Source organism: Carassius gibelio, chromosome B11 (assembly GCF_023724105.1).
Source record: "Carassius gibelio isolate Cgi1373 ecotype wild population from Czech Republic chromosome B11, carGib1.2-hapl.c, whole genome shotgun sequence".
Classification (NCBI taxonomy): domain Eukaryota; kingdom Metazoa; phylum Chordata; class Actinopteri; order Cypriniformes; family Cyprinidae; genus Carassius; species Carassius gibelio.
In genome coordinates, this window is record NC_068406.1 from 2,341,291 (window position 1) to 2,364,642 (window position 23,352).

At 39.7% G+C, this 23,352-nt stretch overlaps 1 protein-coding gene across 1 annotated transcript in view; it reads right to left on the reverse strand.

Annotated features, from left to right (window-relative positions):
* LOC127968093 (copine-5) overlaps positions 1 to 23,139 on the reverse strand; it is a 44,464-nt gene extending 21,325 nt beyond the window's left edge. The window contains exons 1-6 of the mRNA XM_052568988.1: positions 23,041 to 23,139; positions 22,248 to 22,352; positions 11,692 to 11,733; positions 11,522 to 11,597; positions 8,353 to 8,406; positions 7,496 to 7,557 (exon numbers count right to left, since the gene is read on the reverse strand). Of these exons, the coding sequence (XP_052424948.1) occupies positions 7,496 to 7,557; positions 8,353 to 8,406; positions 11,522 to 11,597; positions 11,692 to 11,733; positions 22,248 to 22,352; positions 23,041 to 23,132 (431 nt within the window). The 5' untranslated portion in view covers positions 23,133 to 23,139. The remainder of the gene's footprint in view (positions 1 to 7,495; positions 7,558 to 8,352; positions 8,407 to 11,521; positions 11,598 to 11,691; positions 11,734 to 22,247; positions 22,353 to 23,040) is intronic.
* Between the last annotated feature and the right edge of the window lie 213 nt (positions 23,140 to 23,352).

Here is a 23,352-nt window from a genome sequence, read left to right on the forward strand (position 1 = left end):
TGGGCACATTTGAACGCCTTCTTTTCCTTCTAATGGCGGTTGGCCAATCTACTGCAAGGCAAATACAGCTATCTTCTGCATGTCACCAGCCTGTTACATATGAGACAGCTCCAGCACTTGCTTCATGGACGAGGTGGGCATGGAAGCACGGCACTCACCGTGTCCAAGTTACACTGGCCTTTCACCAAACCCTCACCCCGTGCTCAGATCTAATGTTCCTCTGGGCAGGGGTGCCCCTAGACCAGATTTCCAGGCATGCTGTACAACGGGCATGCATTCTCAGGAGTTTGGATGGGCTTGCAGCTGCATTGGCACATCAATTGCTAGTTGTTAGCAGTGCGCCTTGCCTTGAACTGTCTCAAAGGTCACTTACGAGGCAAGCACTTGCTGGTCTAAACGGACAACACAGCAACCGTGGCGTACAGCGACCGTGGCGTACATCAACCGACAAGCTGGTCTGCACTCCTATCGCATGTCACAACTCGCCCGCCACCTCCTCCTTTGGAGTCAGAAGGTTCTGAGGTCACTTCTTGCTTTTCACATTCCGGGCCTGTGCCGTATTGGCCCAGTCGGACCCGGTTCGCCAAACTAGTGCTTCTCGCTACAGCCCCTCCTTGGCTGATTCCACTGAGGAAGGATCTACTGACTGAGATGGGGCACCATTTGGCACCTGCATCCAGTCCCTGTACAGGAGGCAGAGGTTCTAGGTGTCCTACCTCAGGAGGTGGTGAACACCATCACTTCGGCAAGAGTACTGTCTATGAGACACACTTACACCTTGAAGTGGAACCTGTTTGTCGAGTAGTGTTCTTCTCGCCGAAAAGACCCCTGAAGATCCCTGATGTTGTCGTGCTTTCCTTTCTGCAGCAAGGGCTAGAGCGAAGGCTGCCTCCTTCCACCCTCAAAGTCCAGGTTGCCACTATTGCTGTGTACCATGACCCCATGAATGGATTGTCTTTAGCTAAGTATGAATTGTCATCAGGTTCCTTAGAGGGGCCTGACTCTAGTGCTTAAAGGGTACATAACATACACAGTTTCACCTAATCTCATGTTAATCTTGAGTACCTATAGAGTAGTACTGAATCCTTCATATATCCAAAAAGTCTTTAGTTTTATCATATTTATAAAAGAAAAATACTGCTTTTCGATTCTTTCCGGAAAAACCCAAGCTCCTGGAGGCATGCTGTGAGCTGAGCTATAATACTGATGTTTCGTGTTGTTTCTATTACCATATATTCACTTATGTGCTGATTTCCAACAAAATAAAAGTGAAAAGTGAGTGACGTGACATTCAGCCAAATACTGTGACCCATACCCAGAATTTGTGCTCTGCATTTAACCCATCCAAAGTGCACACACACAGAGCAGTGAACACACAAACACACTGTGAACACACACACAGAGCAGTGGGCAGCCATTAATGATGGAGCACCCGAGGAGCAGCTGGGGGTTCAGTGCCTTGCTCAAGGGCACCCAAGTCGTGGTATTGCCGGCCCAAGATTCGAACCCACAACCTTAGGGTTAGGAGTCAAACTCTCTAACCACTAGGCCACAACTTCCCCATGGATACATAGAAATCTGATGCAATTGTACTTATATGAATGGGGTCTTTTATCACTGGGACCACTCCATGTTTTAATAACAAATGATGTGCAAATCCAGCATCGACTTGGGCCTTGTTTATAAAACATTCGTCACTTAAATGACCAGAACACACAAAGGCACTTGATACACTCCATTGCTGCCCCGGAAAAACAAACTGCATCCACTGTTCATGTAACGCTGGGTTCTTGGGGAAGCTAAACACGGTACTTTCCCTCACATTCAAAAATGCACTTATTTGGAGGCATTCTCGAACAAATCCTATACAGTGCTGCCGACAATTTTGAAGAACGTTGATGTGCGCGGTCTCACTCTCCTCTGGTCAATGTGTGCACGGGCTCGCTTTTCCGAGAGAAATGCTCATATAAGGAGTTCTGTTCTTGTCTACGTCATTAGATCCACGATCGAAAAAAAAAAAACAGCCGGAACTTGTAACAACCCGGAAGTAAGGTTTTCGGCACAGAAAGTCATTCTTCTAAATTATTATTTTTTTTAAACTTTGGCAATGTTTAGCATGAGAATCCATCTCTTTAACACTGTGAACAACTCTGAATACACAAAACACCATTGTACCCTCCTTTAAATCACTACAGCAGGGCACTGGTCTCCATCAAGAGGGTAGAGGACCTGCATGCATTTTTGGTCAATGATTCGTTCCTAGAGTTTGGGCCGGCTGACTCCCTGGTAATCCTGACGTCCCAGCCCGGCTATATGCCCAAGGTTACAACTACACCCTCAAAGACAAAGTGGTGAACCTGCAAACGCTGCCCCTGGAGGAGGTAGACACAGTCCTGGTTTTACTCTGTCCTGTCCGAGCATTGAGATGCTACGTAGACTGGACACAAAGCTTCAGGACCTCAGACCAGCTCTTTGTCTGTTACAGAGGCTGGCAGAAGGGGACTGCCATCTCTAAGCAGAGGATCACCCACTGGATTGTGGTTGCCATAACCCTGGCTTATCAGGCACAGGATGTGCCCTTCCCGTTCAGGTTGCAAGCTCAACTAGATGTGTTGTCAACTAGATGTCAACTAGATGTGTTGTATCCTCCTGGGCGCTGGCTCATGGTGCCTCGCTGACAGATATTTGTAGAGTTGCGGGCTGGGCAACCCCTAACACGTTCACTGGGTTCTATAGCCTTAGTGTAGAGCCAGTATCCTCCTGTGTTCTCACCTCAAATGGGTAGTGGCACTGAGAGGCCCCGGTTAGTGTCGGCTTACTAAAACTGCTCCAGAGTGTCCGTACTGTAGACCCTGTTGAGATCCTCCATCACCCTAGGCAACTGGATGTGGCGGAACCTCCAGTGCCAGTCCTTCATGATGAATCCATGAGAACCATAGAAGGCTGGGTTCCATATTGAGACCTAAGCGGTACTAATATGTGTATAGTCCATGGAAGAGTATTAGAGCCTGTGTGTTCGCAGAAGACTTCTGCCTCCCCAAGAGGGATTTAATCACCTCAGATTTCTCCATATACACCTAAACGGATGGTATATGTGTATTTGCTCCCAAAAACTCCTTCGGGGGCCTCCGCAGCATCCCTGTTCCAAGTAGAATGGGTACGTTTTCCCAGTGTTATCCAATCTCACCTAGTGAGGGAGTGCTTTGCCAATGGTGAGTGGAACTACTTCCCAAGCCTACACCTAATAGGAACCCAGGCGGCTCGCACAGGGCACTGGAAGGGGAAGCACCCATGGCGTTTTGGTAGGGATCCCAATTTCATTGGTCACTGAAGTGATGTCAAGAGTGACCGACTGAAAGGGAATGTCTCGGTTACGTATGGTAGCCCTTGTTCCCTGAAGGTACCACCGCTGAGCCGCCCCTCAGCTCCTCAGCAAAAACCTGGTATGCATTGCACCTGCTGCCTTATTATACTCACGCTGTGATCAGCGGCAGCTCGATGCAATAATTGCATGCCAATGTGATATCTATCGAAGCAATATCCCAATTTCAATTTCATTGGTCACCGAGAACTTTTAGATATATATTTGAGGAAGGGGTGCACTCCTGCTTAAGGCACCCATTTGGCCAGCAGCGGCCCTACTAATTACCGGACATTTCATCTGGAAATTGCAACAAAATGTGCAAGAAGCAATATTAATATTATTTTGCAAAAATGAGCCTTACTTAAGTTACTTTAATTGAAAGGTAGTTAATGGTTTATAGTAGGTTGGGGCAAAGTGAGGATTAGCCTACGATTGTTTTAGGACCAACAAAATAGGAAACACATCCTACTTGACAAAATCATAGCTGCATTAAACCTAAAAATACAATTTATACAGTCAAATTCAAAATGCTTGTCTGTAGCTATTATGCATGTGCTATATGTGATGGAAGTTATGCTGAAATTGGTCTACTGCTGAAACACTTTCTTCAAGGGCAGAAGTTGAAAAAGGGTGAGAAATCTGGCTGCGTGAAATGATAACATAGCTAGTGCTTAGAAAAACCCACTGCAATCTCAAACATATTCATCACACAATCTCCAAGGTCGAGAGCTATAAGTGTGACATTCAAAAAGCATTGGAGAGCTTTAAGCAGATGAATGCAAAAATATGACTCCTTTTTGTAAAATACCAGACAGTTTAAGAGAACAGCCAATCACTGCATACTCCAGTTTAGTGATCACAGCTCTGATTGTCAGATCATCAAGCCTTTCAGATGTTCCTTTTTAAGATGATGTTTATCCCTACACCACACTACAGGGGTAAGAGGGTCGATTCAAGCATTAAATGGTTGTGAATGTAAATGAGGGGTTAACGCATAATGTCAATGATCTCTTTTTTAAATATACATCAAGACACCATATTTACATAATACATTAAATAAAAATTATGTATTAATAACTAATTCATTAACTCTTTCTTCGTCAGCATTGATAGCCACAACCAGCATTTTTTTTTACATTTTTACAAAAATTTCATAGAACCCAGAATATTTTGTTGTATGAATACCTGAACATGCAATATGTCAAAAGGAAGAACAGAGCCTCTGCCTTTAAACAAACAAACAAAAAACTTTTTTCTAGCGTCATGCTGTTTTTTTATTTTTTATTTTTTTTCACTTGAATTTTAAAGAAAAAAGCAAATTTGAGCAAAAAGCTGAGAAAAAACATATTTTTTTCTCAAAGACTACATCTGGATCAGATTCATGATCAAAACATACTATAGAAGGATCACTTCCGTCAACACCCCAAAAATCTTGCACAGTCCAATACCACTTCCTGGGTCGATGTCAGGCAGTTTTGATTTATATGGAGTTTAATGTTTGATGATCACATTATTTTGCATACGCATCAAAAGGGGTGTGGCAGTAGTGATCTCATGATCACAGCAGCCATAAAATTGCACAAAAGCCACAAAGTTAATTTTTGTTAACTAAAATAAAGCTGAAATTAAATATTTTTGTCTTGGCAATTAAATTAAATAAATTCAAACTGATATAAAATGGCTCAAACTAAAATGAAATGAATTAATTAGTCAATCAGTTTAGTTTAAACTTTAAAATTACTAATACTTACACTAACATTAAAGGTGCCATCTGTAATGTTTGGCAAAAAAATCAAGTCATACTCCACATTCCATACCAGATGGGGGCAGTATGCCTCAATAAAGTGAATTGGTCTACTCTAGAGTAACAAACGAGAAACGGCATTGTCTCTATGCTCCGCCCCTACTTTCACAACAACACTACAGCCATAGCCGAAGCCTAACTGTGCGTTCACACCGCCGGCGTCTAGAGCGTCAAAAATCGCTCTTGCCGCTCTGCTCACGATGCTGCAGAAAGATTTGTGAGCGCTCAGATGCTCTAACGTAGATCGAATGCTTATTTTGTATTTAAAGCGGCCGCAAAGCAAACAAGCTTGTTGATGTCATGCAGACTAACCACAAGGAGTTATAACCTCATTAAATATTGTTGTGGACGAAATATTAGGATCCTTTACTTAAAATGAACAATCTCAGACACCTTGGTCCACATATCACTTTTCATTTATTTTTATGTCCCTGTACGCAAACAGGGACACATCATAGATTAATACAAATGCTAAACAGCAATAATCTACCTGTCCTTTATTCTGCTTGAGAACAAATGTGCCAACTCTCAAGCATTCACCGTGAGACACACGCAATTGACTTTTTTCACACGCTTTCACGCCACACATCAATTTTTTCACGCACAGAAAAACCACGAAGCAAAGAGGAAGCGGAGACCAACAGACTAGACAGAGCAGGTTAGTTATGATATATAGGGCTGTGCAAAAAATCGAATGCGATTTTCATGCACCTCTCATCAGTAAAGACGCTCCTGTAATTAGAAGTATATCTCCAGCATGTGCATTCAGATCAGGGTTGCCAGGTTTTCACAACAAATCCTGCCCAGTTGCTTCTTAAAACTAGTCCAAAACTAGCCCAATTGCGTTTCCGGGAGGTTCCCCGACAAAAATTGCTTCCCGGGGTTAAAATATAAATTTTTGGGAAGGGTTTCCCTGGTAAAATTAGCATTTTAAGGGCTAAATATCATGTTGTTGGTATTGGGATTGCTTCAAACCGCGGACATGAAAAACAACCGCAGACTTGGCAACACTGGTTCAGGTGGAGCGGCAGTTACTACACAGAGCCGTAGTCTACCAACAACTAACACAAAATTGCTTTCAAAAATCGTCAAAGAATCGCCTGCGATTTTAACATCGATTTTGTGTAGATTGTCAGTGAATTACGACTCTGTGTAGTAAATGACAACCAGTGTTGCCAAGTCTGTGGTGGTTGTTTTTCATGTCCGCTGGTCACAGCGACCCCAATACAAATAACGTGATATTTAGCCCCTAAAATGCGAATTATACCAAGGCAACCCTGCTAAAAAAAACGTATATTTTAACCCCGGGAAGCAATGTTTTATCGGGGAACCTTCTGGAAGCGAGATTGGGCTAGTTTTGAGAAGCAACTGGGCTGGATTTGTTGTGAAAACCTGGCAATCCTGATCTGAACACACGTGCTGATGATATACTCCTAATTACAGGAGCGTCTTTACTGATGAGATGTACATGAGTAAAGACATGCACAGCCCTATATAATAAAATGGGTAACGTTAAGTTATAGCTAGCTAATTATCAAACGCAGCTACGGTTAGCCATCGCTAACTTTAGCACGTTTATCGAACAGCCTTCGATACATTTCTATGTTATAACTTCCCGAAAACAAATACACAAACATATAAAACAAACTTCTGGAGAAATACTAACAGCATCTAACTTGCAAGTTCGGAGTCGAACCTCATTTCTTTCAGGTCCATCAGTTATCTCCAGCGATTAAAAGCAGTACCGATGTTTACTCTGGTATTCTTATCGGATTTGATTTGTGATTCCGAGCGCGGTTGTTTCCCTGTAGCGGGTGTTGGTCTCTTGCCAAGGGCTTCAGCTTTCCTTCCGCTCTCTTCCCTGAACTGAAAGTAGTGGGCTGTACTTTCCACACGATTGACATCAGGTTCAGGTACGCCCTGCGAGTTATTCGTGTATTGCAGGTTGGCTGGTGGTTATGTTGCCCGCATACCGCCTCCCATGGCCTGCAGCACTATAACTTGACATTTTTTTAATGACATCATCGCCCTTATTTCTTCTCATTCTTTTGATGCGTGTAGGTCATGTTATGGATATTTTTACCTCAATTTTTGCATATGGCACCTTTAAAAATGCAAATGGAAAATATAAAAACAAAAGCTAATTCAAAACGCTTTAACAGAATATAAATAAAACTAGAACAAACACTGGTCATTGTAACAGCAAGAAATCAGTTTGTGTGTAATTGCAAAGTCATGCGAGCAACCCTGCTATTGTCAGAACATTAATGCACAGTAATGGGAGGGATTCACAGCAACTGTGCAGGAGCTTTTGTCTCTCTACTCACCCTCCTTTGATGTAATCGAGGAAAGTTGACTCTGATTCCACTGAGAATGACAGCAGTGTCACCTGCATCAAAAACAGATCAAAAGACAACAACTGAATCTACAACAAAACAGCAAGAGAAAAATATGATGCCTCATGATGCGATTCAGTGATATTAGAAATTGTTCTAATACAACTTGTTTCAGATGAGGCAGTGAATGATGCAGGCAAAGTGTCGGACCCTCTGGGAAGCGTCACTCTCAGACTGATCTCGTAATATAGAGCAATAAGGTGACTTTGGCACATTCATCAATCAAAGCCTGATGCTCATATCAGATTATATCTGTTGTGCTACAAATTCCTACTTTTATATTCACTTCCATGATCTTTATCTACCCACACTCCCTTTCTCTTACACACACACACACGCGCGTATATAGATGTTCAGTGTGGTATGACATTTGGTTTAATGCACATCCTGGCTGGGCTATTTTCCCCATTTTAAAGTCAGCTTCCAATATTTGTTGATTACAATGAGCCACACACAAAAAGGCTTAAACAGAATGCTTTATAATACCCATCAAAGGAAAACAGCATCTCCATGCAGCTATGAAGCAAAGCTCTCTCTTGTTTTTACCACTTGTTTTAATTAGCATGGGTGTAAAAGGGATACTCATTAATGCGGGAAGACATTTGAAAGCTACTGTGCATGTCGTTCCCTTTCCCGACACATAATAGAACACAGGAAACGGTTTTAATTAAAGGCTTTGTCTGTGTGCGCATACATGCGTGTTTGAGCGTATGCTCTGATACACATGCGCATACATGCTCACAATAGTGAAATTTGTTTCATAAATTAATCTCTGAGCCACCACTCACCGTGCCGGAATTTACATATTTCTTCTTCTTCATCTTCTTCTTTGGATTGATCACCTAAGAGCCATTGGAAAACAAATCAGAAATCAAAATATGTTCAGATGAGATTGGACGGAAGTGGGATATAGATACATTAAATGTATATCAAATAGCCTTTCCTCTCACAGGATGGTGCCTCAAAAAAAAAACAAGCAAATCAATTATATTCATTCAGAAATGCCACCACCTGCAGAAGATGTGTCTTGTTCTGAGTTAAATGTGATTTCACATTGAATTCTCCACTTCTCAGCTCTAAAACGTACCACATTTTAAAGAAATACAATATTTTAGAGCTGACTGCACCAACCTAAAATCTAAAAAAGAAAAAAAAAAAATTGGGTGAGTATCAGATATCTGGAATCTGAGTGTGTTAGGGCTGTGCAAAAATTCGAATGCGATTTTCATGCACATCTCATCAGTAAAGACGCTCCTTTAATTAGAAGTATTATCTCCAGCACGTGTGTTCAGATCAGGGTTGCCAGGTTTTCACAACAAATCCTGCCCTGTTGCCTCTCAAAACTAGTCCAAAACTAATCGTGATTCCAGGAGGTTCCCAGATAAAAAAAAAAAAAAATGCTTCCCAGGGTTAAAATATACGTTTTTTTTTTTTTTTTTTGGCATGGTTGTCTTGGTAAAATTCGCATTTTAGGGGCTAAATATCACGTTAGTGTTATTGGGGTTGCTTCAACCCGCAGACACGAAAAACACGAAAAACAAAAAACACTTGGCAACACTAGTTCAGGTGGAGCGGCAGTTACTAAACAGATCCGTAGTCTACCGACAGCTAACACAAAATCGATTTCAAAATCGACAAAGAATCGCCACCGATTTCAAAATCGATTTTGTGTAGATTGTCAGTGAATTATGGCTCTGTTTAGTAAATGCCAACCAATGTTGCCAAGTCTGTGGTTGTTTTTCATGTCCGCAGGTCGAAGCGACAATACAAATAACGTGATATTTAGCCCCTAAAATGCGAATTTTACCAAGGCAACCATGCCATAAAACTTACATTTTTACCCTGGAAAACTATTTTTTATCAGCGAACCTCCTGGAAATGCGATTGGGCTAGTTTTGGACTAGTTTTGAGAAGCACCTGGGCAGGATTTGTTGTGAAAACCTGGCAACCATGATCTGAACGCACGTGCTGGAGATATACGTCTAACTACAGGAGCGTCTTTACTGATGAGATGTGCATGAAAATCGCATTCGATTTTTTGCACAGCCCTAGAGTGTCTATAGAGTGTCTAGAGTGCCTATAAAGCTGTCCTAATAAAGTCCCTAGCAATGCATATTACTAATAAAACATTACCGTTAATATATTTATGGTAGGAAATCTACAAATTATCTTCATGGAACATGATCTTTACTTAATATCCTAATGATTTTTGGCGTAAGAGTAAAGTCAATAATGTTGACCTATAGAAGTATTTTGGGCTATTGCTTAAAATATATCCGTTATCTATACTATAATATGATATATAATACAAAGTGGGAGTTATTTAACACTTTGATAGACAGCTTACAGTGAGTTTTCTGTTTTGCAAGTGTAACTTTATGTGGTTCTTTAATTTCTGAACTGTGTAAGCAATGATTCTTAACTATATATTACATCCCACATATATTTTGATTGATATTTTGAAGAATTAAGGGTATCCATATTATTGATGTCTCTAGAAGAAGGAATGAAAGCAAGAGAGAGAGTGGGGGGGGGAGCGAGAGAGAGCGAGAGAGAAAAATACAGATAATGATGCTGTAAAACACCCAAATGAAAGTAGAACCACCCAGGTGACCTCTGTAAGGGGTGAAGTACAGAAGAAAGGACTGGCAACCCCTGGTCGTCTTCCATTCATCTCCTAACACAAAGTAATCAATAGCTCAAATAGACTCTTTGTGCTTAGATGGTTGCAAGGATCTGGACATGAAAAGAGTATTTGAACATGCTCGCTGTAGACTCATGACCCATCACCCCTTCAGGTTCACAAAAACAAATGTATAAGCTGTAAATCTAAAGACTTGATGTATAAAAAGGTCATGTGCTGCAATAAAACATTTTATTACACTGTATACATCAAGGAGTCTTTAGATTTACGTCTTATAAATGTTCTTTATTACACTATAACAACTTCTTTATTACACTATAATTACAAAATTTCCTAAAAATGCTCCAAGGAAAACAACCTCTTTTGTTCAGTAATATCTGTACCCTAAATAAAACACCACAACTCATTCCAAGGACAATAAACCAACTTGACGCTTTTGTTTAAGCCTCAAGTGCTAACTCCCAAAGAGACACTATTAATGTTTTATCAGCTCTGAATACACAGCTCCCAACAACATTTTCACAGGCCACCTGAATCACTGCTTCGTCTGCCATGAGATATTTTATAATGTGTTAGTGAAATGTTGGCATCAACACATTAGAAGGTAGGAGAGGTGGGAATGCTTGCGGTATTAGACAACCTCATTTGCAGAGGAGATGGTATATCACTGCAATAATTCAGAATACCAGGAACGCTCTTATAGTAATCCCCAATTGCATGCTTCCCAAGGGCTTTAATGACTGTACTGTCCAAGCAATTACCAGAGAAAAACAAAGAGGAGACTTGTAGATACCTGCAACACTGAATATGGATGGAGGTGGCTAGAGAAGGAGTGTGAAATATCCATAAAAATAATCTTATTTTCGAGTTAGAAGCTAAAACACACACACACATATGATTCATGCATATAACATTTGTTACTGTATCTCCTAGACTGAGGAATCAGTTTTAAACTGAAAATGAAAATATTGAGGGTATAGAGAATTTATACTATACTATAATAATATATCATAGGTGATTTATGTGTCATCTGAAAAATTAAAAGCATCCGTATGGCTTAGAATATTTGATACTGTACATAATTTTGAGTGTTTTTTTTTTTTTTTATCTCATAACACCTTTTGAATCATACAGTTATTATATTTATATCAATAATTTTGATATATAAGCCATTGGCCTCTAATGTGTATATATATATATATATATATATATATATATATATATATATATATATATATATATATATATATATATATATTTTTTTTTTTTTTTTTTTTTTTTTTTTGTGTGTGTGTGTGTGGTTGATATCTCACCTCATAAATGTTGAACTGGCTCTGACCTCGGGCTAACTCTCTGTAGCTGGTGGTGAATTCACCAATGAAATCATGGCTAAAAACATAAGAAGATACACAGATTGAAATACAATGAAATATCACTTAAACTCTTCCTTTGTTATCACATCAAAAGCCAGTCATCAGCTTACCTGCCATCCCGATCCCAGTCATACACTTCCACTTTGATTGTTCTGGAAAACAGAAAAAAAAGCCATGCACGTTTTAGCACCAGATTTACTAAAATAATTATGAAAATTAGATAGAATATGCTTTTTTATATACAACTCAGTTTACCACTTGCTTTTCATGCAGGAATAGTGCAACATTAATTGCATCAGGAAAATAGTGGCAGGTTTCTTATTTACTGTATAATGAGCCTAATTTACATGAAATTTACATATAAATTGTAACAGAGATGAGTTTAGCATGCATACAGGGTAATGAATGCATAACCTAACATATGGAAAATAAATAAATGGACACATTTGTCAATGTTATAGCTAAAAAAATATCAGTAAATACAAAACAATAAAATTGTTAGAATGGTTGAGAATTTTTATCAAATAATATAATCCTGTGATTAAAACTGTATTAATTTAATTAATTTTACAAATTAACATAAAAATGAAAATCCAGCATAATACATGTATAAAGTTACACATTGGACAAATGTACAGATGAGAAAGAATTATTTAAGTTCAAACCTGTTGGAAAAAATATCACATGTTGATGTAAAATATTTTAATTCAACCATATTCTAACTACGGTATATATCTTAATTGATTGAACATTTATGAACATTTGGGTCTATGATCAGAAAGGTGATTAAAAGTTAAAGAGGTCATTGTAACCTATTTAACACTTTTGCGTACAACACATAAAAGTGACAAAATCAAAGTCTGTTCCAGGAAAATAGTAAAGATTATATTGTGCTGATTTAGGTGGATTTCACAGCTAATCAATTTAGAATCCTGTGCTAGACTTGGACAGAATTTCTTTCACCATGCTTTGATTGGTCTCTTGCTGCTAAGGCCTAAATTGAGTCATCAGTCACAATTAAACAAAAGTGTATGTTGGTGAATGCATCCTGTGGCAGGTGTTCGCTCAACGGCTTACATCAACAAGATTTGCTGAAAAAATAAAGCTAGCTACTGCCCATATTAATGAGGATAATACACAGTTTCTTAAAGCTTGCTCATTAGCACAACTGAGAGGCTTTACAGAAAACTCTATAGACCAGCAAAGAAAATCTGTTCCTGTTTACTTCCTGTCTGCAAACAGTCCAGAACTCCCACGCAAATCATTACAGACGTTCACGGAGAAAGTGAATAATTCTCATGATTACATTGAGTCAATACCCAGAGGGCACAGTGTTTCTGAAATAAAAGCACAAATGAATGTCATGGGGTTGCTCGCTCATTTCTGCTGAGTTGTCTTGATGTTTACTTTGGGGTAAACAAATGAGTGGGCTAATATGTCCCTCGATAGCCATAAATTCGAAAAAAGCATGCCGTGAGCAGTTTATATCTTTCATGTTGTTACAAACCTGCAAGCCTTTTGTTTGTTATGTTGAACACATAGTCCAGGGGTGCTTTGGACCCCACTGACATTCATTGTACACTCTCAGAGAAAAAAAAAGTACTTTGGTACTGATTACTTAAAGCTGCGGTAGGGAACTTTTGACGCTCTAGCGGATAATAAACAGAACTGCTTGCGTCTTGCGGAAGAACATCGCAGCCGGAACTACTTCTCTCTGTTTATGTCTATGAAGAATCACAAAGGTACTGGGTTACTCCGCCATGGTATCCCCGAAGCAATCTGAAATAGTCCGAATATAAACACTTATTATAGGTGTACCCTAGTGATTCAGGACAAGCTAAAAACACGGTTTGGAAAATGGATTCATGGTGTACTCGCTTATTATATACATTTTTCTACATTTTGAACACAAACAAAGTTACGGACCGCAGCTCTGATTGGTTATTTTTTACCGGGAGCGATGGAGTTTCTGCAAATGGCAATAGGACACTGGGAGGAGCCAGAGGAGCTTGATTTTTTTCACAGCTTATCTGTCTCATATTTTACTTTTTTACAGGTTTAACAAATATGTAAAAAATATTTTTTTTACAAAAGTTCCCTACAGCACCTTTAACTCAAATTGCTTGTAATGCATTACCCCCAATACTGCACCTTTGTATCTTATTTACCATATATATTTACCATATATAACCATATAAATACATTAAAGGTGCATATTAGTACCTGGATTGCACATACAGTATTTGTACCTTTTGAAAAATTACTGCCCCAGTTACAGTTTTTGTACTTTTTTTGGTAAACGTATATGGACAACACGTTATCTGAAATGTTTCCAAATGCAGGTTTGGAACAACATGAGAATGATGAGAGAATTAAAATTTTTGAGAACCTCCAACTTGGGAACCATCACTTTAAGAGGGCAACCGCTATACTGACAAAGAGAAACTCTATCTGAAAAACTTTTCACCTCAACGTTGCCATTTGACTTGTAGGCAAAAGTTTTGCACACCTCACCAGTAAGGCAAAGGAAACACAATGTATCAGAAAATCTCCTGTAGTCGAGAAAGCAACAAAAACACGCTTCCTCTGTGGAATTGTGGGAGGTAGCGTCCTTTGACGTTCGTTATCTTCAAAGTAGTGAGTCAGTGCCTTTCTGAGCATCTGTCACCTGGGCGTCATTTTCCCTAACAGAAAGAGAGTGCAGCTGCCAAGACGGCTCCCTAGGCAGCTGTCTATCAAGCCTCACAACAGAGGAGAAGAAAATAGATTGCGCTCTGAGCCCAAACAGCGAGGATTGGAGGCAGGGAATGAGTTGTGCAGAAGACATTGAAGGTTGAAGGTAAAAATCCAGAGATTGTTTTAATTCCCATGCACTGACCTCAAACCAAAATGTTGATCTGAGCTTCTTATCGCTTCAGGTGTTGCGTTAAAAACGCATAGTGTAGGATTGAAAAGACACATTGGATGTCAACACCAGTGTTTATTACAAAACTGTGTTAGTCTCTTGATAAAGCATTCATATATTTTGAGCTGCATTTTCAAACTCTGCTAGACAGTCGTCATTTTCTACTGAAAATTTGATTCCTCTGGAAATTTCGAAAAAAAATGTAGCCAAAGGTTTTTGTAGATAACACAAGGCATATATTCTCCCAAATGTTTATTCTTAGTCTAAAGCAGAGCTGTGATTCATTTCATTACCATCTCAAATTAATTGAGATCAGAATAATACTATGGAGGACTATGTGTGGGATGTTTCGTATCTGCTCTTTTGAAGCTTGGAATAGAATGGATGCACACTGACATCTATTGTAATGGGCTCTGGAGCTACAATTTATTACGTCTGCATAAATGGCATGGGTGATGTATTGACGTTGTCCTTTTTGGGAACTTCATTCACAAAGATCAGCACAGTTCCCTAGGAGACAATCGCCTGTGGTGACACTGCAACACCATGTAATTTATGTTGCATATACTGTTGATGCTCTTTCATGATGTGTACAGTATGTCCTGTCAAAGATACAGCCATGCCTTATACTGTAGGTGGAGTGCCAGGGCTCTGCAGTATGGTGAGCCAGAGAAGTCAGCTGGATACAGAAAGAGATGTGCTGAAATAATTTGTATATTTATAAATGAAACAGGGTATTTCAGGATTTGTGCTACCTTGTATACATATGTATATAAAACACTATATGTGGACAATAGAAGTATTCTTTGAAATATCTTCAAAAACCCAACACAATTTTTCCATTGGCTTAAGGGTTATTGCAGTAAATGAGCTCTGCGGCCAATTACAGTTTCTGATTCTTACACAATTTGTTTATCATGAAAATCTTCACAAATTAACACAAGGGTAAACGGCTATATAAACTAACTAGACCACAGTCACATGACAAGAGCATGGTTAATAACAACAAGACAGTGAAAATTGACTAGTGAGTAGATGAGTTTATATGATCAAATTACGTTGATCATACAACCATACATACCCTTTTTGATGGACACATCCTGGCCAGTATTTCTATATTGCCTAAAATATCAAGGTTTTGACATTGTTTGTGCTGCACAGACCAATTGATGTTTGCCAAGTCTATGTAACCAAACCAGCCCAATTCCGACTCAAACGTAGCCCACTCACAACCAAAACAAGCCCAATCGTGTTCAGTGTAGAGAGCATCACTGATCATAATGAGTTCTCCAGTATTTTGTCACGCAGCACCGCTCGCATCTTTACTTTAGCTGCATTCGTTGTGAAACTTGCTAACTAGCACATTATTAGGAAAGGCAACTTGCAAAGATTCTCTTCTGGAGGTGAAGCTGGGTCACGAACAGTGTTTACAAAGCAGCCTGGTGTAAAATGTATTGTGCATACAAAATGCATTTAGGTAGATCAGGGGTAGATTGAACACTGCCTTTTGCATGAAATCCTGCCACAACATCCTTTGCCAAATAATAAGCACACTATTATTTCATGATTTTATTTTCTGTTCGATTAGTGTTCATTAAAAAACAGTGGGGGGAAATTATATTATGATGGTTCATCATTGAAAAATAGACATTTAATATACAGTGCAATAAAACAGTAATAATGAATCAGTTTAAAAAGGCTATTCTGTATCTTCTTTAAACCTTTGACGTAGCCCACATTTTTATGTTTGTTTTGCATAAATTACAGCTGATTCATGTGAAATATCCACTCCTGTGCATCCTATGGCAAATCATCATACGATCTCTTGCCGGTGGACAGACTTTAAAGCCGCAAGATGCGTGATCAAAACAGATGGCAATAATGAACAATTTTTGTTTGGGAACTAGTCAGAAGAAGACGCAGTGGTTTTTCAATGCATTAAAGGCTCGTGACTCAGAATGCAAAACGGAATGTAGTTTTATGGTCATGATAAACTGCTACCTCCTGGAAAAATTAGTTACTGTAGCTACTGGAAAAACTACACTGTTTTAAAAGAAACTGAGCTACTATCACGCTACTGAAAATGTAGTTATATTAGTAGCATCTCTACTTGTAGCTAGATACTCCCCAACACTGCTGTTTACAGCTTACTTCACACACTGCCAAGACACATTTCAGTTGTAACACCAGGTAAAAAAGTAAATGTTGCATCCAATTTCCAATTTAATAAAAAGTATTATTTACTTTATGTTGTAGAATAAAACTTACAATATATATTAAGGTTTTTTTTTTTACCTCATGTCTTATCCGAGGTATTTGGCAAAAAAAAAAAAAAAAAAAATGACTTTGGGTTGATGGAACCTGAAGTGTCATTTCCAGATAGTCCCACCCCTAATCTTTACCATCAACGACCACTGTTGAAGATATCTGATCCTCAGTTTTTAATAAAGACAATGAAATTTCGTCAAAATGCTCCACTTCTCGATTTGGTGTGGCATGTGTCACAATTCAGGACGCACTGTAGCGTGGTGCCTGTCATGAAAGATTAAACCTGGAAAGCAGCTAGAGCACACACAAGCAACATCATAATTTTCTGCAGTTTTGGTTCCCCAAGCTGATTGGTCGGGACAGGGTGGTAACCCTCTAGGGCTGCCCCCGACTAAAGATATTCCTAGTCGACTAACACACCTCCAATTTAGCAATTAGTCGAATAATCTTTAATTTATGATATTATTATAAAAAACTTGCGTATATACAAGGAAAGGTATAGTCCAAGTTGAAGTTTAACACTTCCATATGACAGAATATGCTAAGCATGATATTAGCGCGTTCAAAATGAAAATGAAGCGCTTAAAACAGAATGGTAAAGCGTTTAAAGTATACAGCGCTTATGGACAAATAAATCAGTGGCTGGAACGTTATAGGCTAATTAACATAAAAACAGCAATCACACTGCCTGTGCATTTTAATAATTTATTATAAAAAATACAAACTGTAACAGTTACTTGTCAAAAAAAAAAAAAAAAAAAAGAAACTGTTTGAATAAAATAAACTAAAATTCGTTCTTTAAAATAAATTAAATAAACGTATTAGTAACTTAGGCCTAGTACAAAACAAAGCAAAAAAATTTAAATAAATACTGTAGCAAAAACGCTGTTTGGTATAAAATTACAGTGGAAAATTAATATAATTTTTATATTGTTCAAAAGGAAAATTAACAAAAACGACAATTTAATAAATGCACATGGCACATCACACAACGCCAAAACTAAATTGTTTAGAACAACTATATTTAAGACAAAATTTTTAACAAATAATTTAAAGAACACTAATACCAATCAAAAATATTAGAGCAAAGCCGTAAACTGCCATTAAGACGACGAGTCTTGACCTAAAACACCAAATTGCAACAGTTATAAAAATACCCGTGTTTTTATACATAGCCTGACAGATAGCAAACAGAAACACTACAAAAAGGAAATTAAGCATTCTTACCTAAGCTTTCAATTCGATTTTATTTTTTTCATATTATGTGAGAGGAACACCAGCTTGTCTACATTGTTGGGAAGAAGGGAGCTTCTCGACTTGTTCACAATGAAGCCGGCCTTTGAAAAGTTGCGCTCTGATGGAGTGGATGTGGAAGGGATACAGTGGAGGCATTTAGCTGCTTTAACCAGCTTTGGATATCGAAGTTAATTTTTTTGCCACCATGCCAATGGTCCCGAATCAACCTTTGTTTTATCTGCCAAGTACATTTTTAGCTCCTCCTCATCAAGTGCGCTTTGGTATACCGTGAGGCACGAGATCTCGTTGATCTCTCGTTGCTTTGATGTCTGCGCAGCCCCTGATTGCGTAATTTTGTTCACGTGATTTTTAAAAAAAAAATGTTTTGCCACTAACCAACTAATGAAAATTTATTCGACCAAGCCCTCTTCATATCGACTAACATTTAGTCGACTATTTGGGGGCAGCCCTATAACCCTCACTGTGTCAAATGTGAGGAGTGGGCAGAGCATGTACTACTATAGTTTCTCAGGCACGTCACACCAAGTCCTATATTATCTCTACGGTATCTCTATTTTTGAACTGATGTATAATAAATGTAGAATGCTTATAGCATTCTAGAACATGTAGGCAAGGGTCAAGTTCAACAGTTCCTCTGTGGTAACCATGGAGATGATCTGCTGGAATCTCTAAAACAGCTTTGTAAAAGCAGTTATAAAGATCTCATTTAACACACTGTACATATTTGAGTTATATTATTAATCATTATATCTAATGTTCAGTCATCTTTGTATGCAAACATTCTTGAACAAGCTTTCTAAAAGGCAAATGTTGGTTGGCCTATTGTTCACATCATGCTTACATGGTCAAATCCGCACGACTCATCATACCATCATAAATAAACGAATAAATAAATTAAAAGCACAAAATACAAAATAAACTAGGATAAATAAAGATGACTATGTTATTAACTGAAATATATATAAAATTTTTACCATTTTTAAATATTGCACTGCACAGAGCATAGCTAGTTTTAACTTGTGGCACATTAAAAAAAATAGAAATCTTGCCTTGTAAAATAACTTATATATATATTTAAAATAACTAATATATATATATTTTATAAATACCATAATATTTTATAAATAATACTAAAATAACTACAATATTTTTACTGTTACCCCTGGAATCAGAATCAGAATCAGAGGCTGCTCCTTGTACATACATACATATATGCATACATACACATCTGACATGAGAACAGAAAAAAAATATAATAGAATTAGTCAGACTTAGCAATAAATAATGTATGAATCTGGAAAAGCAGATTGAATTATTTACAGATTTGTGCAATTTTAGTCTATATAGAACTGTATAAATAAAGAGATATGCATATGTACTGTATTTACATAATACTTGAGAAAGGCAATCATTTAAGATGCAGAGTGATTTACGGAAATTAATTTCAGAACACGGGTGATGATTCATATATTAGCTGTTTAAACTGGAGATGGCATGGGGGAAAACTGTTTTTAAATTTCTCTTTTTGCATAGAAAAATGTAACATCAAAAACAATATATACATACTTTTTCTTACATACTGTGGGTATATTGTTGTTTCTTAAAATACGGCAAATGTGAGCTGTGGCATTTTACTTTGCATCTACAAATATTTGAGCCTCAAGGGACTTGAACCCAAGCACTCTGCATTGCAAGTGTTATGCTGTACCAGGTGAGCAATGAGCAAGTTGCTACTACAAAATGTTTTACATCATAAACCATGTACTATGGTAATAGTTCAAATGTGTTAGTGCTTTACTGCCACTAACATTTATTACAACTAGAAACGTCTCGGTTACGTATGGTAACCCTCGTCCCCTGAAGGAGGAAACGCCACGTCTGTGACCGACAAATATGGGATATCGCTTCGATAGACCAATCTACTTCGAGTGTAAACTAAATGAGCCAATGCACATTGGCATTCAATTATTGCATCCAGCTGCTACTGATCACTGTGTGAGTATAAGAGGGCAGCAGGTGCAATGCATACCAGCTTTTCGCTGAGAAGCCGAGCCGGGGACCCGGCAGCTCAGCGGTGGTACAGCAACCATGGCGACGGGACGTGGCGGTGATGGTGTTCGCTACCTCTTGGGGTAGGTCACCTAGAACCTCCGTGTCCTGTCCAGGGACCAGACATGGAGTTTCCAAAGGTCTGGACGCAGGTGCCAAATGGTGCCCCATCTCTGAGTCAGTAGATCCTTCGTCAGAGGAATTGGCCAAGGAGGGGATGTCGCAAGGAGCACTAGTTCGGGGAACCAGGTCCGCGTGGGCCAATATGGCGCTACTAGCAAGACCTGCTCCTCGTCCTCCTGGTCTCTGCACAGTGTCTGTGCGAGAAGGCTCACTGGGGGAAATGTATACTTGCGTAGGTCCCGTCCGTGCCGACAGTTCCCTCGGGCAGGGAGTAGAAAAACTGGCAGTGAGAGGTTTCTGGAGCAGCAAACAGGTCTACCTGAGCAGCTCTGAACCGCCTCCAAATCAGCCGGACCATCAGGGAATGGAGTCGCCATTCTCCCGGGAGCATTGCTCTAGACAGCTCGTGGGTTGTACGACTGAGCAGGCCTGGAATGTGAACGGCAAGAAAGTGACCTCAGAACCTTCTGACTCCAAAGGAGGAGGTGGCGGGCAAGTTGCAAGATGCGACGAGAGCACAGACCACCTTGTCGGTTGATGTACGCAACAGTTGCAGTGTTGTCCATTCGGACCAGCACATGTTTGCCTCGTAAGAGACCTTTGAGACGGTTCAAGGCAAGGTGCGCTGCTAACAACTCTAGGCAATTGATGTGCCACTGTAGCTGCGGGCTCGTCCAAACCCCTGAGACTGCATGCCCGTTGTACGTGGCCCCCCAGCCGGTGGTGGAGGCATCCTTGTAAACCACAGCATGCCTGGAGATCTCCTTTAGGGGCACTCCTGCCCAGAGAAATGCAAGATCTGACCACAGAGTGAGGGTTTGGCAACAGGCCGGTGTAACTTGGACCCGGTGAGTGCCGCGCTTCCACGCCCACCTCGGGACTTGGCCATAAAGCCAGTGCTGGAGCGGTCTCATATGTAATAGGCCGATCAGTGTAAGTGACGCCGCGGCCACCATATGCCCCAGGAGCCTCTGAAAGAGTTTCAGTGGGACCGCTGTCCTGCTCTTGAACTTATTCAAGCAGGCTAGCACCGACCGCGCACGTTCCTCTTGTTCCCGCAAGACAAGGGCACTTTCACTGTAGTAAAGCGGACACCGCAGAGCTTGGGGGGATGCCAGGCGATCTGAATCGCATAGCCAAGGCTGATGGTTCGCAGAAGCCAGCGAGACTGGCTGGGTAGCGCTGACCAGGCGCTTAAGAACCGTACAAGCGGGACCAGCGGAACCACACCCGTACCTGCAGTGGGGTAGCGAGGTGGAACACAAGGACCCAACTCGGGCGGCTTGTGAGCAGGCCGGAGTGTGGTGCGAGTGTGGGGTGCAGGGCTCACCTGGTTCCATGGGTTGGCAGAGGGTGCGTGAGTAGGGCCTTTGTTGACGCTCTCGAACCGCCCGCTGCTGCCATCTGGCGAAGGAGGAGGATGAGGAACAGGACACTCGACACAGGAACGACCGCCGCTGAAGCGCCGTCTCGCCAACACACTAAGCTTCCGTGAGCGTGCTGAACACGTAGTTCATAGCAGACACAGTTGAGCAGAGCGATACTAACACTCGGCTCCAAAGCGAAAAGCTGGTATGCATTGCACCTGCTGCCCTCTTATGCTCACGCAGTGATCAGCGGCAGCTGGATGCAATAATTGCATGCCAATGTGCATTGGCTTGTTTAGTTTACACTCGAAGTAGATTGGTCTATAGAAGCGATATCCCATATTCGTCGGTCACCGACGTGGCGTCGAGAGTGACCAACTGAAAGGGAACTGCAATTAATTGTGTAGTGCAGGTATGTAGGTAGAGGCATGCATTTCTAATGAGCTTTATATATATATATATATATATATATATATATATATATATAATATTTCATCATCAAGCTCTTCTTCTGCTGTTTCCTTGGTAACCAACTACACTTATCTGTGAGAAAAAAAGGCATGGATAGATAGATAGATTGGGGATGGATGGATAAATAGATAGATTTTTTTTTTCTTCTTTTAGCTGTGAAAGTTAAAAGGTTTAAGAGACCTAATGGTGTTATGTAAGAAAGCCAGTGCTGGTCTGCGTGTCTTACCTGTCATAGTCTCCATTACAGAGAGCTCTGACTGGAATGGTGAACGGCTGCCAAACAGGGTTGAGGGTGTTCTTCACCACCTCAGTCTTATGGCAGATTGTAAACCTTCATGTTGAGAGAACAAAAGGAGACTTGAACATGACTGACATCAACCACCTGCTGTGTTTATTTCATGGTGATCAAAGACGACAAACCATAAAATGATGACTACAGCATCAGTTTACACATCGCATTGCTTTTGGGGGAGTTTTTTTAACTTTGAAAATGACATATGCTGTATAAATAATATGGTTTCCAAAGGTATTTGAAATTGCATTGTAGAGCAATTATCAAACCATAAAATGTAATATCCTTCCATTCTATACCAGAGAGTATTTAACATTTGATAATTAGCCCTTCATCTGTGACAAAGAGCATCATTAAAACATCCTAAACCTGCTAAAGCACAATCTGAGCCTCAGCACAGCTATTTTAGCTGCTCTGTTGAGTATTTTTGCTCTGAAAAACAAAATGAGCAAACTATATCACAGCTCTTGAAAACATGAAACCACAGTCACTTAAGTAAAGAGGCTTTGATGGAAAACTCTGAGGATAGAAGGCCTTTTCCTGTCCCTCTGTACACAGAGAGAGAGTCATTTTCAGCCCATAAATGTCCCACAGAGCATTTAAATGTTTTGCCAGTCTCATAATATGAGGGTGATGGTGGGTGCTGGGTATTATGGTAGATGTACCTTTTACTGTACCTATGATTAACACACAGTTGTGTTGTTTTAAATCAAGTTAAGTCACTTACGTGCCATCTTCATTACTTCTGTAGAAGACCATGAAGGGATCGGATTTCCCAAAAAAATCCTTCTTGTCCAATTTGTTGGCACAGAACTGCATGGTTGCACTGTCCTATAGAGAAAGAAGAAAGAAAGAAAGAAAGAAAGAAAGAAAGAAAGAAAGAAAGAAAGAAAGAAAGAAAGAAAGAAAGAAAAAAGAAAGAAAGAGAGAGAGAGAGAGAGAGAGAAAGTTAAAATATTTTTAAAAGTTTTAAAAGTTGTAGAAGTTAAAATATTTAAAACTATTATTCAAATTGACCCAAACTTTGTTTTCCCTATTC